The 27158-nt window shown below is 39.0% G+C and overlaps 1 protein-coding gene across 2 annotated transcripts in view; it reads right to left on the bottom strand.

The window, feature by feature from the left end:
- The window catches only part of cdkl5 (cyclin-dependent kinase-like 5), a 54715-nt gene that overhangs the window by 26475 nt on the left and 1082 nt on the right, over positions 1 to 27158 (bottom strand). For both annotated transcript variants that reach the window (XM_041788431.1, XM_041788439.1), the window contains exons 2-7: positions 24339 to 24679; positions 17775 to 17809; positions 2486 to 2531; positions 2254 to 2390; positions 1748 to 1868; positions 329 to 388 (exon numbers count right to left, since the gene is read on the bottom strand). In XM_041788431.1, the coding sequence (XP_041644365.1) occupies positions 329 to 388; positions 1748 to 1868; positions 2254 to 2390; positions 2486 to 2531; positions 17775 to 17809; positions 24339 to 24375 (436 nt within the window). In that variant the 5' untranslated portion in view covers positions 24376 to 24679. The remainder of the gene's footprint in view (positions 1 to 328; positions 389 to 1747; positions 1869 to 2253; positions 2391 to 2485; positions 2532 to 17774; positions 17810 to 24338; positions 24680 to 27158) is intronic.

Below are 27158 nucleotides of genomic sequence, written 5' to 3'. Positions count from 1 at the left end.
TGCATGATTATAAGGTGACACATTTATAGCAGGGTTTTTATGGTTAACTTTACTCAAGACCAAAGTGTAAAAGATGGCATCACAGATAGGACTACGGAAATAAAAAAGGTTTTTCCTCATTACAATGACTCTGCATTGACAGCAGAATGTCAAATAAATCACTGCAAGCTGATTCGATTTGTTTAACAGATCGATTTTACAAGTAGCTGCCTTTATTTGACAAGGCAAATATGCAGAGGCTGTGTGGTTTTATTGCACTGAACGTGCAGAACAAAAATCTTATATTAGTATGACTGCAGTAAAGAACAGGTAGGGACCAAAGACTCACCAAAGTCACAGAGTTTGAGGACATCCTCCGAGCTGATGAGGAGGTTTTCCGGCTTGATATCTGTAACAAAGAAAAGGCCGTAATGTTTAATTCAAACTAACATCCTGCCATATTCCATTTCTCTGTATCGAGACATACTTTAGAAAAATAAACAGGACTTCCAACAGCATGCTAGCAGCATATGAAGGATGTGTCTTTGATTCTGTCATCTGTGCCTCAGCGTTTCCTTTAGTGTCCTTCTTTAATGGTGTGTTTAATATTTGATGGAGAGAAAGATTATTTACAGCTCTGTGCAGAACTTTTAGGCATGTTTGGGCTGTTTGAGGCAGAAATAAGGCACAGATGTAGCGAGTAGGCTGCCTGAGAGGACCATCAGGTGGGGAGGAGGATTGACACAACCCTGGTTGTGCTCTGCAGGAATACCAGGAAATTCATCTGATAAAAAACATAAAGTTCATATTTTCAGGGTGGAGTAGGGGGTGGATGTGAGGAGTAAGCACAGGCTAAAGTACCGTCCAGGTGGGGGATGCAACAAGCCTCTGGTGGTGCTGGTGGATGCCCCAAGGGCCCAAAAACTGCCAATGGTCTCACATAAGGTCCATGATAAATCCTAAGAACCCTACATGCCTAAAACTTAATGTACATAACTTAACCTTCTTTTACTTAAATCTCTATATCAAGTAACAAATGACTACTGCTATGCAATATCCGAGTACAGTGCTCAGCATAAATGACTACACTCTAAAAGATTTGTCAGAAAACCTTTAGTTTCCTTTCAGAATCAATATTTTCTCTAGGATACTATACTACAAAATACTCCCACAAATGTGGGCCATTGATTGTAAACAAGGCTTGTTAAAAAAGTAATTTTCCTAACAATACCGTTCAAGACCATGTTTCAAAAATGAGTAGACCACTATGAAAGTCCTGAGAGCAAAGCTTAATTTTAGACCACAAAATTCTAATTAACAAGAATCCAACCACAGGTGAGTCTAATGATTCATTATCAGGTGTCAGCACACAATTGACCATAAAAGGGCGTTACTTCACTTTAAAATGGACCATGATTTTGCTGACCTCCTTGGCTGTGATAGACAAAATTTACATGTAACCATGCTGCTGGCTCACTGAAATTGGTCGGTTTGAACTTCAGCACATCCACTCAACCCTGTCTACATGTCTGAATTTGTTGTTTGCTGCCATGTGATTGGCTGAGCAGTAATTCTGCTCTGATATCCTGCTGTTTTACCAGCACAACCTCCCCATTTAGGATCAATAAAGTTCATCTATTTTTAGACATAACACACATGACCCTATGACAGTCAAAGTTGCATTTGTGGTTATCCCAGTGTAATCTCAAGACTCTATTCTAACTGTCTAATATCTAGTAAATATGTCTCTAGTTGTAAACATCCTTACCTCTGTGTACTATCTCATTCTTGTGACACCAGTTAATGGCTTTGATGAGCTGGTAGATGTAGCTGCGGACTTTATCAGGCGGTGCACCGTTGGGCAGTTCCTCTAAAAGCTCCAGCATGTTCTGTAAACAGTAAGACAAACAATATCATTTGTGTTATTTCAGTTTTTCTATGATACATAAGGCAGTTTTTAAGTGGAGATTCCGCTCCCTTGTCCTTTCCTTCTTAAAACCCTGACCAGGAATGAAAGAGGATGTAGTGCTACGATGACTCGAGTACAGTATGAAAATCAGTCATGAAATAAACACTTGGCTAGAAACCCTGGCAACACAGTGGGGAATACCATTATTCACCAGCAGCATAGTTCATATGTTGCCATGGTGATTCTTTTTTCAGCTTAACTGAGCAGTCTCAGCATCCTGAGTCCAGATTCATCAGACTAGTGTAATGTTAGAATGAATGTGTCCAAAAACGGTGAAAAATTCACGAGGGTGTCATTAGGCATACCCTCTCAACATATTCAAAGACAAGGTAGAGCTTCCCCCTCCGGCGAAAAGCTTCCTTCAGCTCCACGATGTTGTCCTGCTTCAGTGTCCGGAGCATCTTCAGCTCCCGAAGAGTCGTCTCCTTGACCTCCTCATTTTCTGTGCAGGAAAAAGAAGAGAGAGAATCAAAGAGCTGTTCAGCTCTTCCTCTGTGTTTTTCTGCTTTATTCTGCCTCCATCACAGCTTCACGCACCTTCACTGTCTTTGAACTTCTTAATGGCCACCAGCTCATTGGTTTCCTGTGAAGATGCAAGGACATGAGAAGTGTTAAGACTAATGAAAGCAACTTCACCAGGCAAAAACCTATTTCACAACTTTTAAAACAGATTTATAGTAACAAAAATACACACAACATTAAAATCTGATCAAAGACAAAATTATTTTAAAAGGAGAAAAGGATAAATAGAATAACTGGATATCTAAATTAATTTCTTTTTTTGTCTAAGTCTCTGTCAGAGACATCACAAGGCATCAAATCACATTAAAACATGTCACTTGCACACAAATAAAAAGGCACATCCCTGGCATTGTTAGTATGCATATGCTGAAAGTCCTTGCTGCTTCTTGTTGAATTGTTCAAGCCTGTGTTGTTTGCAAGGTCAGAGATTTATGGCTTCAAATGTTGTGCTATGGTTGAAAGCTACAGTTTAGGTGCTGAATTTTGACCAAAATCTTTAAAATGATTTATTAATATTTAATTTTGTTCCTGATCTATAGTGAACTTCTCACTGAATTCAAACCTAAGTCCCACCCAATCACGATGAGGGCACTTGTGCTTTTACCTCACAATCCTGTGTTTTAAAGCGGGATGGTCTTTGCAAAGAAACTGGTAGAGAGGAGATATCTGGTTTAAGGTGTGATTAATGAACAGAGCAGAGGTTTCTGAGGCTATATATAGTCTTTGACAAATGTGAAGAGCGGCTGAGGGCTTTAGTTGGAAAATGCATCATGCTGCTGAGATTTCTCAGAGAAAAATCAAATCACTGGCAGACAGACTTTTGGCAGTGATTCATAGGTATGCACACTTTTCATGGGTACATGATGTGTGTTTTCAACAACAGATTCTGTGTCTCACACATTTTGTGAACAACAGCAGCAATTTTATAAACTGTGTTGTTAAAATCATTGCTGTTCTTCTGGTCACAAAAGAGCAGGAAGTCAGTCAGTTGCAGGTAAATTCTTCTGTTTACCTTGTCACTCAGCACCTTAAAGAGTCCTTGCACATCTGGTAAGAAGCTAAACTGCAGTTTGTTGTCTCTAATTCTACTCTAGCAGTGTAAATAAAGTAAATATAATTCAGTCTAATTTCATCTAAGTGTTACTACTGTTACTGACAGTAAGACTGTCAGATGTTCGTACCATGTGAAAACAAAAAAGGACAAAAAAAATTTTGTTAATGGATGTGCACTGCTAGGAAAGTCACAGTAATATCTAACTCTTAACACTAAATATGACACTCTGAAGGGTCTGACCCCAAAGGCCTCTTTTTGTCCCTTTTCAATCACAGTATTCCAATCTGTCTTACTGTCAGTGAGGACTGAACGATTTATTGTTTTAAACTGCGATTGTGATGTTCGCATGTGGTATAGGTTGTTTGCAATCACGTGATCCCAAATGTCTTTTGGGACTCAGGAAGTGAGGGACAGTCTTTAGGATTGAATGGGAGCGAAGGAAATTTTGTACTTAACAGCTCTAAATGGACCTGTTTGCTGCAATTACCATCAGATAATTTCAACATACACTGAGAATGATTCCTACATTTAAAAAAGTGATTTTTACCACAGTTTAACAGAGTTTGGTGTTGGTGTGGAGTTTTCACAAACATGCTTTTAATTAAAAACGGTGCTGTACTTTCAACCAAATAGACCTCGTGGGGCGAGTGATGGAGTGATGATGTGCCATTCATGAGTGAGCCCATGCTATGAAACGGCTCGTTGCTGATAGCCATGGCTAGTCCTTCCTTCATCTTTTATCGTTATTGAATCCACATTTGAAAAGCCAAACTGGTACCAAATGAAGAGCTTTTTGGAAGCCAAACAACCAGCTCCACTGAGCTAAGCCAAATGATCTAGATCTCTGAGAAGAGACGGATTTCCCGTCACAATGAGGGAGACTGGAGTTTGGTGAAATGGACATCCAATTCAGGAAACACAGGTAAGATGAAGTGCTAAACGCTGAAAAACTGCACTGAACCAAGCCGGATCGCTTTGTAAAAACAGACCATACATGAGTGGCCCAGGCTTTAGACGAAGGCTATTTTAAAAAAAATCTGGCCTGTAGCCATTTCTCTGTGGCTTGATCTTTTTTTTTTGCCTGAAATTTTCACTACTTTTGGGACACAAAAGTAGCTTAAGAATTAAGAACTTTAATATTTTCAATATGTCAACATTTTGTATAGTGGTGAACAGCTCAAAACATGGCCTTTTAGGTAACGTTTCTCTATGTAGAAAAACAACTTCCTGTACCTCAAGGACTGTTCTCTGCTGCTCCTATGTTAGTCGTGTGACCTGATGCACATCATGCGGCTACTTTTTTGTTTTTGAATGAGAATCAAAACAGCAAGTTTTCTCATTTTTAGGGATAATCTACATAAAAGTCAGTCTGATATCAACATCAGCAGTCAGTGAACTCAGTTCTCAGTGTTTTTTCCCCTTATATATTTCAGCTCTACTGTACACAATTTTCCATAACAGCAGCTTGACTCTTTGAAACAGACTTAATAATCTTATTTTCCACACTCAAATATTTAAGTAAACCTTCTAAGATGTTAAATTTCACAGGGGATGAATGAGAAACCTGATCAGTAACATGTTACTAGAGAAACTGAATATATTAGCAGTCAGGACATTGTGTTCCAAAATGCTCGGCTAAATGGGAAGCAGTTGTTCAGTCTTTATGTTGGACACTGAGGATGAGCTGTTTTTTGAGGATCTTGTTTCTTTTTCTATTAAATGTTCTGTACGTTGTTTTGTATCTCTAAAATTATACTTATACTCGTGATATGTGTAAGGGTTTAGCTTAGGGAGTGCCGCTGCACTGTAGTCGTTACTGTTATCTTCCACTTTGCCTCTTTATCATAATTCAGTCAAAATGGGTGATGAAGGAAGACCAGAGGGAATTACGACATACGGGCTGGTCTCCCTCATCCTCTGCTGCACTCATCTTCCTCTGAAGGTCCTTTTGTTTACCGAGGGTCAGGCAACAATGTCATTGTCAGCGTCGCGGGGAGCCATGCGGTGAGGGCTAGCAGTGCTCTTTCTCACACAAGACGATTGTTCATCTGCTTTTTAATACAAAGCTGTCTGTTTGGAGATGTTCACTCAAGAGAAGAATGAAATCAAACAGAAGGGATCTGCAGCTCTCTCAACCCTTAATCCTAAGAGTAAAGTTACATTTTCCAGTGAAGGGAAGTCGATCCGAACAGCAAACTGGGAGATTTTCTGTGTTTACCAGGCGAGATAAGGCACACAGATAACAACACCAACACGGCACATGCAACATTTCCAGCTCTGTGACAGCATCCTGCGACATGCTGCTGATACCCTACTCATGTGTTGTGTCTCTGTCCTCCACTGGTTTACCTTTGGTGCCTCTGTTATGTCAGCACACCTAAAAATAGCTTCAAGCTTGCTAATTTTCTGCTGAAGACACAAGCAGGTTCTGATTGTTAAATTCCAGGAGTGAAGCTTGAATGTCTCTCTTTTGTTTCACTGGGCTATCAGTCATAAATGTTTTAGTGTAACATCAGTGTGTGACATAGAAAACACATTTTACAGGCTGCCATGTAAGTCATAGAAGTTTGTCCTGCTATCATGTAATATAAAACATGTCTGTTGTATAAAAGTAATTTTATCATACTACATGGGAAATTAAAGAACTTTTCCTTTAATGTGATAATTTAACAACAGCCACTGGAACTAACCATTCATTGTCCCTTAAGAACATTCATTCTTTTCTACCATTTTCTTTGAACCCATTCTTTTATATGCAATTACACTGGATTGGTTTCATTGAATGGTCTTGTATTTTACTAACGCCCTGTCTACCCCTCAGTTTTCAGCTCTGATGTTGTCAATCCCACTCTCCAATTAAATGCTTAATACGAGACTTGATGCCCACAATCTCCTGAAATTTGGCACACCCAAACCTGGTGAAAAGTTTGATCTTTTGGTGTTTTTGTGAAGGGTGTTTCTGAGATGCCTCATTAGCGCCAAATTGGAATTTTCAAACAAGGTCCTCATAGAGATGACTTTCACCGGATCAGATGCCCGAACCGTAACTGGCCCCTTTCAATGTGAAGGAGCTGTGGCTTTACACCTAGTTCCCTCCAGATGTCTGAACTCCTCATCCTAGCTCTAAGGCTGAGAAAATCACCCCCTGGAGAAAACTAATTTTAGCCGCCTGTATCCATGACCTCGTTCTTCTGGTCATTACCCAGAGTTCCTGACCACAGGTGAGGGCCGGAGGGACCCAGAGGGAGCAATCCAGTGCTTTCCAGCAGAGAACCATGGCCTCGGACTTGAAGGAGCTGACTCTCATCTACCAATACTTACAACCTATATTTTGCTATAAAGATCCACCTTTATCGTTCCTTACACTTTAAAGTGTGCTTTAAGGACTAAAATCTGTTCATTTGTTCATCCTCCAACATTTGGGTTGGAACTACATTAATATTTCAAAGATATCAGTATCAGATAATCTGTAAATATACTAAATATCAGCAAAAATCCAATACCATGCATCTCTAATTATAACTGAAGGTCTAAGTATCCAAACTGTAACCAGGCAATGGCATAACCCTCTTGGCTTTCCATGCTTTAACATAACAAAGAATATGTGCTTGTCAAAGATAAAGTCAAGATAACAGATCAGATTTCAGTTGGAAAGCTTAACAAAGCCAAATAAAAGAGGATGCAATACTGATAAAAACAGGTGTTTTTGTAATAATTAAAAGTAACTGGTTTTGGATAACTATCTAGCACATAAAAGTGCATTCAAAAGTCCAATAAATAATGTTATTTGTGATCATCATAAACAATTAATCAAACACAGATAGTGTCTCAGACTAGCTTGCATTGTTTTACCCATGACTAAAAAAAAACAATGAAGGATTTCTTTTACAAATATCTAAAAGACTGGAAGGCCATTACTCAAGTATCGGTGCACCCCTGGTTCATTTTCTGCAGACTGTTTTCTCATTAAAATGTCACAACAGGATTATAATACGGCATCGAGCCTGTATAGAAACCAGGAAACGCTGGCTAGCGTGTAGGTTGAGCTATTGTCTCTCCAAAAACACAAATTCGAGATAACACATAAGCCTCCGTACACACACCCACATACGCTAATACAACACTTCCATAAAGTGGCAGAACACTGCACAAACCCAGGCACACGCTCGCTCAGCTAATTACATTTTTCATCAAACAAGTGCTGTACTGTACAGAGTTCATAATTTATACAGAGATCCGCATTTAAAATGCACTGCATTTCCTCTTAGTACAGGAAGAGTCTCTTCTGGGTCACCTGGTTGGGTTTGAGCCCAGTACTCTGTCTCTCGTTTCCCTCCACCGTGCACCGGTCTGCTGTCGACTCGTAACAGGGTGACCCATTTACCGCTAGCATGGTCTCCATACTCCATACCTCCCTCTGCATCTCCTCATCTCCTGCACACACACTTTAACACGTTACTTCTCTGTCTCTCTCTCTCTCTCTTTCTCTCTGCCACCCTTTTCTCTTCTGCCCTGCTTCCAGCTGAGAAAAGTAAAAATAACTGCTCTCTTGCAGCAAAGCTTAAAAGCTTTTATTGCCATGGTCTCAGTCTCTGGCTCTGCATGCGAACATGACTCCCCTGCACTTGGAAACAGGTAACGTTTCACATCTTAGAAACAAAGTGTAACCGTAAGGACACTATGTATAAGCACACTTTCAAAGGTGAGATCTAAATTAGTACAAAACAGAGACTCACTGAAAGAAAATCAAGTGTTAACAGCTTCTCTTTACTTGTGCTACAACCATGTTTCAGTACAACTTCACTGGTATAAACACAAAAGATGTTCATGTTTTTTATGATTAAGTAGCCCAGTTTCCATGCTTGAAATTTTGACATGCTGCAAACTTCTGCACTGCATTCATTTCATTCGTTTCAATTGTCATTACAAAAACATAAAGCCTACAATCACCTATTCATCAAATGTACTCTATTAAATGAATTTGTCAGAAAGTGTAACATTCATGAGAACAATCTGCAGACTGAGCTGTGGATAAAACGTGTCCTTGTTTGACCGTTTCTGTATTTTTGGTTGAGATTTCCATAAATCTTTTTGTCATGAATGTGAAAAACAGCCAAATGTAGTGAGAGAGTAGGACTGCAGTGGAGACGTGACAGTCACAGCAGAGTCACTGAGAAGATGGAAACGTATTATTAAATGTTTAATGCTGCTGCCATCCCAATGTTGTTCCTCAGAGAGGATTTACATGAAAAAAGACAAATCCTCACGCTTTTTGTTACCACTTTGATTCCAGAACTTAGTGTTTTTGAGAAAATGTAGTCGTGTAGAAAGAAAATCAAAGCCACATTGTGTGTCAGATGAGGAGGAACTGTACTTAACTTCAGTGAAAGTAGGACGAGTTTGTGTTTCTGAATATGTTGATTCGTTATGGAGTACTGAGTTCTCGCTGTTTGCGTGATGGTCCTTTTTCCTATACATATGATTTATGCATGTTTCATATGCCGTATTTGTGCCCTGACCAAGAACTTCATCCAGCGCTTAGCTTCATGAAGAATTTAAACAGCCTATGAATTATATGCATCGAGAGAAACTTCAAAATATGCTAACGCTCACATTATGGCACTATGAATAAAAAGACATGGTAGGAAGAACATGAAGGTGAGGGGGAAAGATGCAACCACACAGAGGAAGTTTAAAGCACAGCAGTATGGGACGAACTGAGTACTTCTGCTTAAGTAAGTTTAACTTAAGTGACTGCACTTTACATGACTACTAACTCTAATACTTTTCCCCCCTCTTGTTGACAACACATGATTTACAACCCAAAACAGGCACTGACTGCTAGGGCTCTGTTGCTCATGTTTCTATTGAATTGTTGAATTGTTTTTTTTGATGTGAAACATATTTACTATGAGTAAAGCTATCCATTGAGTTAGAGTTCCAACCTGTGACTTTAGGTGTTCCTTAGGCAGTGGTTTTCAAACACTTGTTGCTCAAGGTATACCTCATCAAGCCAAAATCTCAAGGCACACCATATTCATATCTCTGTGAAATAGCCGCTGTCACTCATATTACATCATCTGTATTTCTTGAATAGCTGTAATAATAATACATGTTTGAAGCAACTCCCAAGGCACACCTGGATTTGCCTCAAGGCACATCATTTAAGAGCCACTGCCCTCAGGGATGCATAGTGACAAGTCCTCATCAGTACGCATTGCCTTGCTATGAGACTGACTCTCTGCTTTGTTGTTGCAAGAGCAGAATAACTGTACGTGAGACATAATGTGTTAGACAATTTAGTTTAGATGTATGGTTTAACTCTGATACGCCAAAGGAGATTGATTAAATGTACAAAAGTTCTTTACAGAGTTGCACTGACACCATAAACAGGTTCATTTAAGTTGATAGTTTGAGTCATGATTGATTTGGAGAAAACAGGCAAATCCATGACATTAGACATTGACTACATCCATATAGCTGCAATAAAGTGATGCCTGTTCCACAAGCAGCTATTCCATTATGAGACTGGCACTCAGATGAGGCTTTTTTGAATGAATTGTTTGATTTTTGAGGCACCATTTCTTTTTTGCTGCTTTCCCACTACTGCAGCAGTGTTTAAAGTGTTTCCACTGTTTACAGTTTGGTCCACGCCCTGATGAAGACCCTGTGTAGGTGGAAACAGTCCGGCATTCTCTGTGATTTTATTGTCTTTTATTAGATATGCCCTGAAATATTAAAGGCTTTTTAACTTAATCCTTGACTTGAGCGAGTGTGCCTGAAGATAGCCCTGGTGGCTTCTCCTTTTACCGAGTGTTTCCAGTTACTGAAATAAAATGGCTGTAAATATATATATATATATATATATATATATATTGTTCCTATGCAGGGTGCTGTTTAAAGTGTTATTTTCTGAGGATCTAAGAAGATGTTATCAGATTTGTGTATTAGTCCAAGGCCAGTTCAACATTTTTGTCCTTTATCTAAGGCCATTCCCATAATGGCATCAACTACAACCTTGTTTTTTGATGTTTGTCATGTTTTTTAGATAATCTATCAAAGCAACAGTCATTTTAAGGAAACAATGAACTCTGCCATGTTTTTTAATTGTGCAAGCGCAATATGCTTTTGTAGAATAAGACACACTAAATGGGGCAGTACTGCTTCATGTCTGCAGAAACCTTTTGAGGTTTTCTATCCCAAGGTCTGTCTACATTTTCTAGTTTCTGTCTTTACTTCATATCTGTGATCTTAAATTTTGTCAGTGACTCTTTTCTGCTTTTTCAAACTTGTGCCTTGCTTTTACTGTAATTTCTCCTCGTCTTTCTGGTTGGTTGATGATGTTTTGGTAAAATATTCATACATAAATAAGTGAAGGGACTCAGCAGTGACAGTGAAAATGTGAAACAGAGAGTCACCTTTTATTATTGCTAAGAGCCTAACAAGTAGCAGTGAGTGGTGTGGTGAGTAGTTTGACTCACACGACAAAAACACTTCATCAAAGCCGGCCTGTGGCTTCCTGTTTTAGACGCCTATTGTCTGTGTCTGTTTAGACAAAAATATTCATTATTTTTTAACACTTATTGTCATATCACTAGCTTTATTCATATGCTGGGAGCATTTGAGTTTAGTAGCTCACTATCACTGTTGGTAGCAGGTAGTGCAGTAAACAAACAACAAATCAACGTTGGTTTAAAAATCATAATCATGAAAATGATTAAAAAAGATTATTTTTTAATATATTTAATGTGGGTCTAAATGACAGTGGCTATTAATCAATTTCATATGTAACCTCTGTTCTACCAAATCCTTCAATAAATTAAAAAGGAAGTGTTAATTTCATTTATTCAGATTAAACTACTCTCCACTAATGATGTATTGAATACAGCTGCTAAAAATAGCTCAATTAATCTGCCTTTAAGCCCCATTGCTGTTTGATCAGTTTTGCTGTTCCATCCAAAACAAAGCTGATGGATTTTAGCCCCCACTTTATTTCTACACGGACTGTTTAAGCTGCGATCCCATCCCAATAACTTACGCACCTTGCACCAGAAACTCAACTTACACAAGAGTCTTTCTCTTTTTGCACTAAATTATTTTCATCAGTACTCATTTAAATTCAATTAATTCTTTTATTTATTTAGTTTCTGTATTTATTTCTGCCCATGCTGCTCTCAGCTACTCATAATATTTTCTATATACCTTACACTGCTTGTAATTTATTTATTTATTGCAATACTCTATCTATACTGCGTCCATATGTTAATATATTAATTCAACACTGATTCTGTAACTCACACGTTCACATCAAGGTATCCTGCTTCTGATGTTATTTTATTAATTTATTTTATTTTATTTATTCACAGGATACACACTGTCCTTGTACATATGTATATATATTTTTGTCTTTTATATTTTTCTGCCTACTTTCTGCACATTCTGAACTATTACTACTATAGCAAAGAACTATTTTCGTTGTTTTCTCTGTCTTTAGATCTTATTGTTGGAACAAGTGAAAATTGAATTTCCTTCGGAGTCAATAAAGTATCTATCTATCTATCTATCTATCTATCTATCTATCTATCTATCTATCTATCTATCTAAGAATCATTCCATCCAGTCAAATAGCTTTACTTTTACACATTTTAATTCATCTTTTCTGCTCTCCTTAAATATTACCATCACAAGATTATGTAAAAAGCCAGGTTGGAAAATGTGCAGAGCCATCTTCATGCTCTGCAGAAACATGAATAAAGGATAGAAAACAGGAAACACTGAAGAGCTGTGTCAGTTTAATCTACCGGTCCCACTCTAGTCTGAGAGGTCTGCTCTGCTGCAGCCAGTAAAACACTTAAGATGATTAATTACCTAAGATGTATAATATCCAGAGAAGACCAATCTTAACGGGGATATGTTATGCAAAATCACCTTTTCAGGCTTTTCTAACAAAAGTATGTTCCCCTGGCCGTTCTCAGATTTTCCCCTCGTGACCTCATGTGGGGAGTAAGCACCGCCCCCAGGTTTGGTTGGCCCTTCCTGTTTGGAGAAAAGTCCACCCTCCTCTCCTGATCTTCCTCTCAGCTGCCAGCTGAGATGCTGGATAGCTCAGTGGGTTACCCTGCTGACTTTTTTCTAGGAAATTGATGGTTCGAATCCCAGTCAAGTCCTTAACTTTGGATACAAGTGTCTGTAACATCAGGAGAGCCACATCCATTTACTAAGAGGGGTGTGGTCATTTAAAGCCACAGACACAGACACAGCTCCTTCTGAGAAGGGCTGAAACAGAGGGGTTTTTAGACCTGCAAAAATCCAATACTAGTGTTTTTTTAGCAACAAACGTCACAGGCATGTTTTGGGGACCTCTGAGACTAATATAAATGTGTCTTAAAAGCGTAAAAGGCTCAGAGTGAAGCCTGCTGATCAAGGTAGGCTCTATTGACTTGATATAATGTGGTTATCTTACGCTAATAGTAGCTTGATAGTAAAGTTACACAATGGAGTCACCACAAAATACCATTAATAAAGTTTCATTTGGCTGGGCTTCTTCTTTCAATTCCATTCAAATCAATTCAACTTTATTTATATAGCACATTTAAAACAACCACAGTCGACCAAAGTGTTTCACAGTATAAAAGCAAAACATAAAACAAGAATACACCACTATTAATGGTTTGGTTATATGGTCTGAGTACCACATAAACAGATAAGGGAGACACTGTTAATAAGGGGTTGTTGCTGTTGCTACACAGCAAGAAGGTTCTAGTTCAAATCCTGGTCAGGGTGAAGTTTGCATGTTCTCCCCGTGTGTGGGCTCTCTCCAGGTACTCTGGCTTTCTCCCACAGACCAAGGACATATACGTCAGGTGAACTGGTGACTCTGAGTTGACGTGTGTGTGTGTGTGCCAGGCTGTTCTATATACCAGCCCTGCATTTGACTGGTGCCCAGTCCAGGGTATACTATAAAATATAGTACTGGTTGAAAAAGAAAATGGGTCCGCCCCAGTTTGATTTGTCTGGTACAACAAATGATGGCAAATGTAGGCTAACTAAAGCATACTGAACATTTTATCAATATAACTTACTGAGTGTACTTCGTGCAACTCTGACAAGATTTATTTACATAAATAACAATCCCTGAATCATCAGCTCTTTTCATTAAAGTCAATAAATAGCACAAATTACAGCCTCAAAGTCTAAAGTTATTTTTCTAATTTGAACTGAAAGAAGTGAATAGTCTGATCCAGAGCTTTTTCTTCCTTTTTTGTTTTTGTTTTTGTTTTTAAACTCACAAAGCAGCTCCACAGGATGAAAACACTGCTCTTTGCTTGATGAACACACTGCAGAGAAACAGCGAGTAGAGGGAGATCCGTCAGCCAAACATGAGCTTGGAACCATGCAGTCACGTATGGTAGAAACTGCTGGATGAGTCACACCAGCAGGCCTCCCTCTCATGCATACCAAGCACATTAATGGCATAAATTTAAATACTTCTTTCCAAGAGCCACTGCCGGAAACCACATTATACATCAGCCTCTCTCAGAAACATCCTGATTAATGCATACAATGTGGCACAAATAAACCTTGTGTGAGAGCACATGATTCAAGCCTATGGGTTTGCACACAACAAGCAGTTCAAGATGTCAAGGACTACAGACAGACAGGGTTTCCCAGCTTGTGTTAAAATGGTCATTGACACTAACATTTACTTTAGACCTTGTGCATCTAGCGTTACAACGTCTTTCCTGCACAAGCCTGGGATTGCAAAAGGGAAATGTAACTCCAGGAGGCCAGCGCTGACTCCTGTCCATGAATTCCCCAAGGAACGCCATGTAGTGCACTATTTGTAAACAAGGATCTGAGACGGCTTTAAATGACAGAAATGGATACCTGCTAATCATTTTATGATAAGCAAAATAGAATTTTCTATATTGTCGACCTACTTGCAGCAAAACGGAGTGGGTTAATGCTAACACTAGCAAATGTTGGTGTGGTTTAACAAGCAACCATTAAAGTCCCTGTAAAGTGATAAAAACAAATCTGTATTTTAGGTTTGCTGTTCACTGTTGTGAACCACCAGGCCATATTTCAGTCATAAAAAAATCTCTAAGTTTATAAAATTAAGCTTCAAAATCATGAAAAATGAGGCAGCTAAATCTGCTCTAGTATGCTGTGATGCATGTTAGTTAAAAAAGCCAAAGCCACACCGCTCATGAGAAATACGATCCTCTCAAATTTAAAAATTACTTCAACCTTAATGGAGAAATCATACACTGTGTCTATCATCAGATGATTTACTAAATTTTAGCATCGCGATGCTAACAGACAGGAGGGATTGAACTGTTTCTGCATGTAGTTTTAATCACCCAGGACTAAAGACAAGTGAAATATGGATTGAAACACACCTTCAGCAGGTAAGGTGTTTGTTCCTGCTGCATCTGGTTGAAGTAAAAAATAGAGAAGCACTCCAGCAACTAGCCTGCCCCCTGACCTTACAGTGAACTATGGCCAAATAGCATTAGGGCTTTTGTTTGCTTAGATAGCAGGGCCATTATATAACAAAATGCCTCTCTCTGTCTGTCCTCCACAACTTTCTCTGTTTGTGAGCGCCCTCGAGGTGACTCACTTCCTTTGACAGAATCACTGACATTTGTGTTAAGTAGGTTAATTCTATTTCAATTTCTTTTTATGGCTCAGATACACTAGTACACCCCAAATGTAATTATCAACTAAAATACATAGTAGGGGGGCACAGATGGCCTTGTGGTCAGGTTGCGTCCCATGTACATGGGGGGGGGATCAAGTCTGGCCTGCAGCTCCTTTCCAATGTCTCTTCCCCACTCTCTCATCCCTGTTTCTTACACTATCCACTGCCATCTACTCTGAATGGAGGCATAAAAAGCCTCATATTATGTATTGTTAAATAAAATGCATAGCAGCCAAACACGAGTACTTTCACCTTTGATTGTACTGAGTGACATCATGTTAGTCACATGTCTGCAAAAGGTCAATTATTTTTAAAATATGCCACTAACAGTAAAGAAAATATAACATCTCTGCAGACAGAATTTTGTGTTTCTGGGTTAGTGGGTTTCTGTCGTAGTTTATAAGATATTATAAGTTAACCTTTGTAGGAGAATGTGTAATCACACTTCTTTTTCATTTAGGGCGACTAATGAATGTTTTCATTACCTATTTCTCTCACTTTATTAAACAAGCTTTCATAAGCATAAAGTAGTGGGACATGTTCCAATAACTTACTTAAGCACAAGTAAATGTCTCAAAATTCCTTCTTAATCCTAGCACACAGGCAGGGCTTTTCACAAGAGCCACCTGTCCGCAAAACGGCCAACTACTCACTTCATTACAGCTGGCTTCTTTTACCTGTTGTTGACTGAATAAAACTGTTGTGGCTCTGACTCGCTTTTCCTGTACATTTTAGATCAATTTCAACATTCTATTAACTTAAAATGAAGTCATTTCAATTTAAAATATATTTTTGCAACATAAACACAAAAAAGATGTCCTTGTTGTGGGATATCTCATATATTTCATGTATGGTTGCTGTATAAAGGTTGTGACTAAGGCTTAAGACTCTGAAAGTATTTTAATTTAAATGTATAAAGCCTTAAATTAAATTCTCCCATAAGATTGCCTCTTGCATTAAACCACACATTTTAAAATGACCACGTGAAACGTTAAACATCAAATCATGCTTAAAGTAGCTGATTTTTCTATGATTAGTTGATGTTATAATCATAACTACTACAAAATGGGAGATACATCTGTGGCCATGACTGCCATAAATTTGACTTTCATTTGTTGTTTTGTTGTCTCTCTTGTCCCTCTCCTCTTCCTGCATTTCTCTCACCCTCTACCCTGCCTACAAGCCCTTTCCAAGCCCAGTGTGGCTTTGGGAGAGGGTTGTTAACACAAGCCTGGTTCTGCTAGACCTTCCTGCCCCTTAAGGGAAGGCTCTTTGTCTAATAGAATAGGGGAGGCATGCATTTGGATCCCCTCAGCTGGCTACCTTTGTCCACCAGCTGACTACTATATATGTCTGTGGAAACCCCTATGTAGGTATATCTAGCCACAAACAACATGGACATGAATAAATAAGACTCAGAGCTGCAGAAATGATGTATGGGCTATTCTTTGCATAAGAAGCAGGCAAGAAAGTTGCGAAATGACGAAATGTTAATGCACAGTATGAATGCATGTACTAAGTGCAGTCAATCTGAATGCCAAAAATAGATATTAATGCTGGGCATAAACGACCTTTGATTTAATACAGGGTTAAAGTTCAGGCTAAATTAAGTCTATTTAATAAATTTGTCTTGTGAGTTACATATATTTTGTAATGTTACATATCTCAAGAATAAGGTAGTAATTACCTAGCATCAAGTTGGCATTTCATCAAGTTATAGCAATGAATAATGAAGTATTTACCTTTTCATAACGTATTAACTATCAAGAAAATCCCCTTATTATTGTGGCAATTATGGTGGTACACTACCCCAACCCTAACCCTTGTGATATTCTGGCAATTCTTTGTTAATTAGGTGATATTTTCAAAGTCATTTCTTAGTAATAAGATGATCAGGTTATTTTTTATTTTGGCCAGCTAAACCTGAGTAAGTTCTTCCTGAATATTTTTCAAGTACTTTCCAGAGTTAAGGCTAGGGCTTAGGGTAGGGTAAAAGCTTGGCACTCTCCCTTACCCCAAACTCTCTACCCTAGAGCAGGGTTAGAGGTCAGAGTAAGGGTAAACGCACTTTTCAGATTTTCTAACTACTCAAACTCATTTTCTTGGTCAAAAAGTCACTTCAAACCATTGCATACATTCATTATTGAAGTAGTGTGGGGATTACTCAAGGACACTTAAACGTGTGGCTGCAGAGAAGTGGGAATCAAACCCCTCGGAACCTTCTGGTTGAGGGATGAACGACTCAACCACTCATACACAGTCCTTATGAAACAAACAATGACCTCCTGGATGAAAGTTTTGTGTTTGTTTGGCCCATCAACCCACCCCTGATTTGTTTTTCTCTTTTCATTCATAAATAATGTGCACCATATTTTTCAGAGCTCAAATGCCATAACTAATATCTTGTGATAATAACATAAAATGACTAAAGATACTGCATAATCAATTTGGTAAGACCTGGCACAGACTTCACATCACAACAGTGTGACTCAGTAGTTTCATATAAATGAGAATTAGACCTTTAGAAATGAGAGGTGTCGTCTTACCTTATGCCTGCACTTGAGCACCACGCCATATGCTCCTGCACAGTGAAAGAGAGAGAGAAACACAAAGATCAATAACAGCGAGGCTGAGACGTGTGTTAAGTTTCGTCATCTTAATTATGTTTTGACCTCCCAAACCTCCAACAAACATATTCATGGAAAACAAGAGCAGTAGGTGAGAACAAGCAGAAGAACAGCTAATAGGTGAGGCAGAGGCTTACGTACTCCCCCACACACTCAGCACACACATACAGCATGTCTAAACCTTTGACAACAAACACCACAAATACACATACACGCAAACAGTCCCTGTAGCTTTCTGTCTCTGCTGAGCACATCATGTTCTTGGTTCATCTATATTAAGGGAGTCATTTCTTCCACTCTAGATCATATTCTTGGCAAATAAGTCAGACTGTTGTTTGTTTAAGGAAAATATTTTTAGGGTTATTGTCCTTACTTTGTTGTCAAAGTGTTACCTCTTCATTACTTCAGTATTTTCGCCATTATCTGCTTTTAAACAGAAACCGAGACAAGACTGAGACCGAGACTGAGACCGAGACAAGACCATAAAATTCAATCTTAAAAAACCATGACAAGGTTGAACAGTTGAAGAGCATTCTCTCTTTAGTTTTTCTTTTCTTTGAATAAATCTGATAGATAAAAACAAGGTGTCTGCAACTCTTTCAAAGCACAGCATGCAAAAATCTCAAATCTTAACAAATTTGTTCGACTAACTTCTTGTAAAAAATAAATGCTTGTGTGTTTTTAAAAGCCACTGACCAGTCTGGACTTATTTTAAATACCTGAAAATGAGATGTTTATCCAGATTTGTTTGGTGAATGAGGCCTACAGTAAGTGTTCAGAGGTATTTCTGACTAGAAATAAGATGGACTGACGTCAGAGTTTTTGCAGGTGTAGCTAGTTGTTCTTTTAGTAAGTGCTGCTCTTTATTATCACATTAATGAAGTCGAAGAATAGCATACCAGGGCTGGTCTCCACTGGTCTTGATGGAAAAATCCCGAGCCAGTCTGAGACGGAGACAAGACCGAGTAAAAATGCTCTTGAGTCAAGAGGACGGTCTTGGAGTGTGGTCTTGAGACTGGTCGCAAGACCAAGCACACTCTTGAGTACTAAAACACTACAAACTGATTTTGTTAATTAAATTTGAGAGGTTAACATTGTTCTGAAATTTGACTTGTAATTTTTCATTGAGTAGGTGGATCCTAGACTAGTTAAAATCACTGCTTTATATCTTTGGATTTTTGATGTATTTTATCTTTTTACCCTCACAGATCCTTAAAAGCCTTTTATTAGATTGAGCCTTGTTGTTCTTAGTCTATTTAGTCATTTGTCTGCTAATTTATATCAGAATTTGTTTTAGGTCTTGTTTTGGAATTTTTTTCTGCTTACATGCGGTTGTTTTCTGTGTCACTATGCTCAAATGATAAAGTTGTTTGATTTGAACTGAAAATCCTCCATTGTTAAATTGCTCTTCTTTTTGTGTCTAACTCTCTAACACTGAGAGCAGAGAAGCTCTCATGTGAGTGAGAATCATCGATGCACAGTATGATACACTCTGTCCCCTCACATTAGAATAAAGCCATGGTTGCATGTCAGTCCAGTGCACAGAGATCAGCCCCAAATGATGCAGCCAAGTGAAAAAAATAAATGCTGCATGGTTTGATCTGTGAAGGACTTTAGTTTGGAGTCATTTGAAGCTTATCCTCATTTAACTAATTTTCTATACCAGCCATCACTGTCACTAGTGCAAGTACTGACCAATGTTTTGTTTATCAGTGAAACTAAAACTGCTGTTGAGAGTTTCAGGGAAAGATGAAAACCTTCTGGTCAGGAAATACTTCACTTGTTCTATATTCCTAATCTATTTTGGATTAACATGTACTTAATATACATATAGAGTTTATGACTCATAAATGAGCCAAGTTAAAACTATCAAATATTTCAAATCAAATGAAATGTACGTATGTATGTTTTACATATCTCTGTGTATGCCTATTTCCATATTTCATATTTGCTGACTAATCCAACAAATCTCCTAAACCAAGGTGTTATTTCTGTAATTTATCCATGCCAACCAAAACAGCCGGAGTGAGTGCTTTTCTGATACAACCAGACTCTTCAAAACCGTCAAACAAGTCTTCTGAGGCATAAATGTTTTCTAAACTGGCTCTGCAATGGGTAAATGTTGGTAAGGCAACAGCATTTGAGTGTTAGTGAAAGGCTGTAGTCCCGATTAAAATAAACAACACTGACAAGCCGTGAGACTGTGCTGAAAACCACATCATTTTTTTAACAAATCCCTCCAACTTAACCCCTCACTTCCAGTATTTTCAGAGCTACAGATTAGGGCTGGGAGATATATGGAGTATACTCAATGTATTGCGGCTTTTGCCACGATGTATAAAATGACTATGTCGCAAACATCGGGTATAAATTATGGGGAAGTTTTGAGCCATCAGCGTGCATTTTTCGCTGGAGTTTTGCTTCTCCCATTATCCCTGAAAGCATCTCTCACAGCAGAGAGGTCACTCCTCCGCCCATCCAGAAAACTCCTCTGCACATGCGCGTTTTTGTATCAGCGGAGAGGGAAGCAAGGAGAAGGTAAACATAGCAGTGTAGTGAGTTAGTGGAGTTTGCTGCGTTCAGAGACAGATAACGAGAAACAGCACTGGGTCTGTCATCCAGCAGTCGTTCAACTTTGAAAAGAAAGAGGATGAACTCATGCAGTATTGGTTAAAATATGCCGCAAGATGACACCAAGATAAGGGTGGCAGTAACACAACACGTCGCTAAAGGCATGAACCCAGTGTTGTTGAAAAGCCAGGATTTTAAAAATCTCATAAAGACACTCCACCCAGAATACATGATTTGCCTGGGCGCAAACATTTTGCTGAGAAGTCGTACACGTCAGAGAGAAGACGGCCAAACAGCAGGCAAATGTGATCCACTTCTCCACAACTACGGAGCCTTATCTCAGCCTCAGTTAAAAACACTGACGACGCGGAGTTAAAATATTCCCGCCTCCAAACAAGTTGTTTTTCTCCATAATCACACAGGAAAGCTTCTTGAATAAGGTCTAAAGACGCTCCCATGTTATGAACTTGTCAGAAACTGCTCCAGTGTACATCAGCACATATAACAGACTGATGAGACTGCAGGGTTTTGGCCTTCGGCTGCATGCAGGATTGGTGAGTTTTGTGTAGGTTTGCTTCACCCTTAATGGGGAAAATAATCATTTTATAATCAGCAATAGTTAACATAACACAAAAAACATTTCAGGACTTTCCATACACTGTAAAAGACCGAGCATTTCATGATTTATGTATTTTTGATTTATTAGTAAAAGATTGATTGAAGTCCTTTTCAAAATAAAACTGCTAAATTTGACTTTATATTGATTTTTACCTTTTCTGCAATTCTGCAACAATTTTATTAAAAATCCAATAGAAGTGTATTCTAATTAGCAAACTAGTGTCATTTGGGGCAGAATTAACATTATACAGCTGCTTAGAGGACATTTCAAAATATCGCGTTATATCGTGTATCGGGATATAGCAAAAATGTATTGGGATATCAATTTTAGGCCATATCGGCCAGCTCTACTACAGATGTAAGAATTTTTAACCATTTTCAATGCCACTTTTAAAAACGATACAATCAATGTAAATGTCATGGCTGATGGTATGGCAACTACAAGTTTTTTTAAATTTTGGCAGTCGTGTCGGAGAGCAACAACACCATCTGCAACATTTAAGTACAGATATGTCTCAAACATATTGGGGCCATGTAAGCAGTGTGCTGGAGTTTTACTGCAGTTTTTTACAGTTCAAAACAAGAAATGATCAATATCTGTTTTGTTAACTGACCCCATATTGAAGTTTAAATACCGCTATCTTGACAACAACCCATCCTAAAGCCGCCTCCACTTTTATTCCTGAACTAATGAGTCAAAAATCAACCAGCCTCTACAAGTAATCATCAGGCAAACAGAAACATACTGTAGCTCTTTTTTACAGTAAATGTTTGAACTAAAAGCTGGTTTGCAACCAGTCTCATACACTGGAATAACAGCTGGGGGGAGCATTTTCAGGGAGGTAGAATTACCTGCTCAGGTGGGAAATGAACCACACTGAAAATCTCAGCTTTACAAATATAATGAGTAATTCAGAATGACACGCTGCTCTGAGGTTCTCTTCTAATCTGTATGATGCCACTTACTTATTTTAGTCGCTTATGCTATACTTGGTTTTGTAAGCCTGATTTAGTTTAAGTTTAAACCAAACACTAAAGACGAAAGGCCTATCAGACTGAAGCCAGGTCATGCCCTTTGAGCTGCCAAAGGATGTGATAAGAAAACTTACTCCAGGAATTGTTGGATTTCAACCTTGCAAAGCCGATGGATTGGCCAGATTCCATGCCTGTCATTAGGCAGATCTCTTCTGCAAAGCTCCAATCTGAAGTGATTGTGCCTGGTCTGAAAAATTACCGGGACAATCAACGTCTTTTTAAGTGAATCAGGTGGTGGCTGCAGGCGTGGTTTAGTTGTACTGTAACCCGGTAAACGATGGCTGCCAGTGGAGCAATTAGCTCAGATGTTGCTACAGTGGTAGTTTTTATCAAAACTGGACAACACTTACTAAAAGAAGAGCAAAGAATAGCACTGACAGCTTTTCTAGGCAGAAAAGATGCTAACGTTCTTTTCCTGGCTTGAGTTTGTTTCACCGACTGAATCCTCGAATAGTTCGCAACATTAGCGGTTACTTTGTCAAGTTCACTCAGTAGCTGTGCATGCCTACTAAGTCATATATCCATATGTTTCAGCAATAACGTTTGTCCAATCAGCCTCTGAGATTGTCTTTCAAACAGTCTGCCCTCTGTAAACACAGACTATGGGCAGTCGCCCAGATAGATGTTAGCAGTGGCACTGTCAGCTGTAATCCTGTAAGCAATTTACTACCAGTATAGTTTTTAAATTCAAATTTAAATAAAACCATGACAACAACACATCACATGCTGAATGGTTGAATTCTTTCAATTGCTCTCATTTTTCTGTTTCTGTGTTGCAGTCTTTGGCTGTGTCCACTCCCAAACATCATGACATTTGAAGGTTTATGATTGGCAACATGTAACCTGTAGTGGTAACAGGTCAGAGGTTATCTTTACAAAATATTTCAGTCACTGAACTGTTTTTGGGGAAAAATGTGAAATTTCTGAGTTTTTTCTAATGAGAAGCTTTACTCTACTCTGTGCTTCATAAAGGAGGAATATGAGGCTTGGATGCCCAACGTTGTGAATGATGAACTTAAAAATGGCCAAATTACCTACAGACCCAACCACTAATAGTGACACCTGCCAGGTTTTGAGATTTTCTTTAGAATCACTGGGCTTAAGGTTCTTGTATCAAGTACTGAGCCCTCCTTCGGCTTATTATCTCGGTTAAAAACATCAAAAGAGCATGACAGACAAACGTCTGAGTGGAAGGATATTAAAATAGATAAGGGGGCTGCTCTGAGAGTTGGATGCAGTGGGGAAACGATAAAGTAACTTCTTTTAGGTAGGAATGCTGTAGTACAAGCGTTCCTCTGGAATAGCTTTTAATATTCAGCAACTGTCTGTTGTTTCAGGGGTCAGTTGTTGCTACGTGGGTGTAGCTTGGGAACAAAGCAGAAATAGGTGTCATGTATGTGCTGGAATGGTTATTGTGCGTACGCTGGATCATCATCCTGCCAGCGCCACCGGAGAGAGACGATGAGACATCCCATGGATATGTATAACAGTATATCTGGTGAGTCATGTTATCTGAATTTTGTTCATGGTCACTTAACCATGCTTGGAAAATGGTTGATAAGGAAATGCAAATAAATAAGGAATGGAAATAAAAAGTATTTCCACTAAAGTGGAGTAACTAAGCGCAACATTTGGTAGACAAAACTCTTATTTTACTGACAAAATAAGTGCTGTGAGAAAACAAACAATTTCTGCAACGTCTGGGGAAGAAAGATTATGTTTCGAGTTTCCACGAAGACGACATGGGAGTGTATCAGGAAATATGAAAGCTTCTTACTTGAAATCTCAGATATAGCAGGGGAATATAAAAATAGACCTACACGGTGATAACAAACCACTTTCAGAAAAAGGCCTGCTTCTTCCTGCAGTTGAGGTAAATAAAGGGCATGGTCACTACAGGAGAATATATGGTAAACAAATGACTAAGGCTGGAGTTTTTCTGTAAAGGACAGCCTGGGAGGACTACATTCTTCCCTGTGAAAACAACAATTCTCAACTTATCAACCTCACAATCTTATTTAAAATCCATCTGCAATGTGCCAAAAATGCTAAACAGATATGTTGGTGACACAATTTAACAGCAACAGTGATAAACAGGTTTCAGCTTTGCAAACTGAACTGCCCCTTCAGCAACTAGATCTACTTAAGAATACTATAGATATGAACTCATGATGACAAGGACTGGAGTTTAGAGTTAAAAGTCTTACATTAACGCGTTCCACAAACACGCATTAAAACCTGCGGTGTAAAGCCACCCACCTTCTCCCACAATGCCAAGGACTTCAAACTTATTCATCACATCACCGAGGGCGAGGGCTCCTCCTGCAGGTGAAATGAGCTGCTTGGGCTTTTAGTGAGGAGACTCCAGCTTCGACCAGCTTCTGAGGGAGTGAACTGAAGCGTCCAGGAGAAATGTGGCAAACATGCAAACACACCCCATTTTAACTTCAGCTTTTCTTCCTCACTCTGCAGATCCCCTCCAACCTTTAAATGCCAGTCTTTTATTAATAGATCGAGTCTTTTCAGTTGTCTCTGAACTCGTTTTTTATTCCATGTCTTGAGGTTGTTTGTCTTCTACTTCCATCCAAATAAAGTCCTACCTGCAAGAGAGAAAAACAAGGAGTTAGAACATGCAGTCGAGGATCACTCCAAGGTCCAACTTCCCATCATTCCCTGCATGCCAGTGGTACTCCTTCTACCGATGGTGGCTAACTGGGACATGTAGATGTATAGAGGCGGCACTTCCTTGAGGATATATTTAAATTATGGATGACTTAAGCATGTCTTCCACACTCCCATCCTTTCCAATCTATTCCTGTCAGCCACGCACAAAACCTGGAGGAAGCTGTGAGGGTGACAGTCGAGAGTTGAAGCATGATGGCTGGCAGGACTATTAAAAGCCATGCCTGCTTTGCAAAGGTATAACTATGTAGCTCCAGCACCTCTTGAGTTCAGGATGAAATATCTTAAAAAATGATTTAAGCTTTGTCATTAAAGAGGATTAGACCACCGTGTGATCACTACTTCTGACTAGAGTGACATTTTTGTTTTCTGTCAAATATTATACCAACTTCTATGGATTCCTGAATATTTGGTACAGAAATCTAAGGTGGAAAAAGGGACCTTTGAGTTGTATTGGTTAAAGCATTTCATCCTTTAAAATACTGCTATGCAAGTCTGATAATTCGGTGCAATATTTGGTATAAACATCCATGGCTCTGAGATGATGTAATATACTGTTTTGACTTTTTCTCCCTTACTCTTGTGCAACCAACAGGTCTATGTTTGTTTCTGAAAACTACTAAATCCATTTACATGGCACAGATGGACCTCTGTGTTTTTCCACATGGGGAATTTAAAGAATTTAAGGGATTTTTATCGAAGAGGATCTGGCTGCAGACCTCTACAAAGATCTCTATATTCGGGCGACCAGCTGTGGGGCAGAAAGGGATGTACATAACCCAAGCCGGAACCAGAATGACGTACTGGACAATCTATATTTTCTGCCTGCTGTCAGAGGTTACGGTAAGTGGCTATTTTTCACAACAGCAAAGTTTTATGAATAAAAATCTAAAATTTACTGAGGGGGAAGAATTGAAATTCAACTCACCACAAACTAAGGAAAACCCAAAGAGGATTAGGGTTAGGCCTAACTTCGCAAAGCAGATGGATTCCCCCATTTCTGTGTTTCTCACTGGCGAATTCATCTTGCAAAGCTCCCATCTGAACCATTTGGGCCCGGTTAGAAAGTAACAGTTCCAATCAGCGACGAGGGGCAGTACTTTCCGGCACGGCGGAGTGGTGACGCAAGCAAGCAGCAACAAGAGGCCGGTGCAATTATGGCAGAAGAGATTAGCATGGATGGTGCTATAACGTCAGTTTTATCAGAACCTGGTGACATTTCTTCTTTAAAAGAAGAACAAAAAACAGCAGTGAGTTTTTTTCTTTTAAAAAAATGACAAAAGTCGTGTACTGACATGTCTACAGTTGCCATGGTTCGCGTTATGTAGTTCTCCATGGAGTTTACTCCTAGGAGCGGCTACAAGGTCGTGTTTTTTTTCAAAGGCTCAGCCCTTTCCAAAACACTGTATATGAGAGGTTCTGGGTGAAACAAACCCATCTGGCGTGTCAGGTTAGGTTAGGCCTGTACCCTAAGGTTAGGGATACCCTAACCCTAAGGGAGAGGGGGATAAAATTAAAAATAACACATCACTACAAGGGTTAGTACGTCACTTCCTGCCCAATGGTGGAGGTCACCCATTGGAAGGGTCTGCAACAGATGAGCCCAAAATGCCCCACCATAGAGGTGTGCAGGCAGATGCCTCTCAATTTTTCTACTTCAGCTTTTGGACAAAGCACCTGCAAAACAATTGAGTTACTTGTCAGCTTCAGTAGTAGTCCATATCAAGCCTAATTAGCAGATGTAAACATGCTAACGAACTTGATAAGAGGGTGAAAGTGGGAAAACAACACTCGTAGCATACTTGTCATTTGATTTAAGCCTTTCGCTTAGAGTAAAGCTTTGCACTGTTAATAGAATTGCACATTTGCAATAATGGCAACAAACTGCTGTGAAATGTACCTATTCATGTTAACTTCAGAGTGAATCACTTGGCAGGTTTTGAAACAATTTCTCAGTCTTCACCAGTGTCATAATAACACAAAGCTCCCTGTATCTACCACATTCAAAGTGCTGAAAAAGGTTCAAGTGTGTGTTGGTTTTAAACATTAATGCATCTCTCTTTCACTGGCTTTAATGAACCCTTTATTTCCATATTCTACGATTACATCCACTCAAGAATAAAGTATTTTGGTTCTGGTAGAAAAACAAACAAAATAGGCTGAGAACAATCACATCCAAAAGCTCAGATCTCCTTCTGTCACTCATCCAAAAACTGACCACGATTATTAGAAGCCTCTTTTGTAAAGCAAAAATGCAGTTGGACTGAAACCATCAAAGCACCCCACTGTATCAGCCCAACTTCATTTGTATAGCACTTGATTTATTCAGCAGTGCAAAAAAATAAAAAAACACTTTAATGTTGATTTGGCTCATGTGCCTGTGTGGGCGTTTTCCTA

The sequence above is a fragment of the Cheilinus undulatus genome, linkage group 1, assembly GCF_018320785.1.
Source record: "Cheilinus undulatus linkage group 1, ASM1832078v1, whole genome shotgun sequence".
Taxonomy (NCBI): domain Eukaryota; kingdom Metazoa; phylum Chordata; class Actinopteri; order Labriformes; family Labridae; genus Cheilinus; species Cheilinus undulatus.
This window is presented reverse-complemented; position numbering and strand designations above follow the sequence as displayed.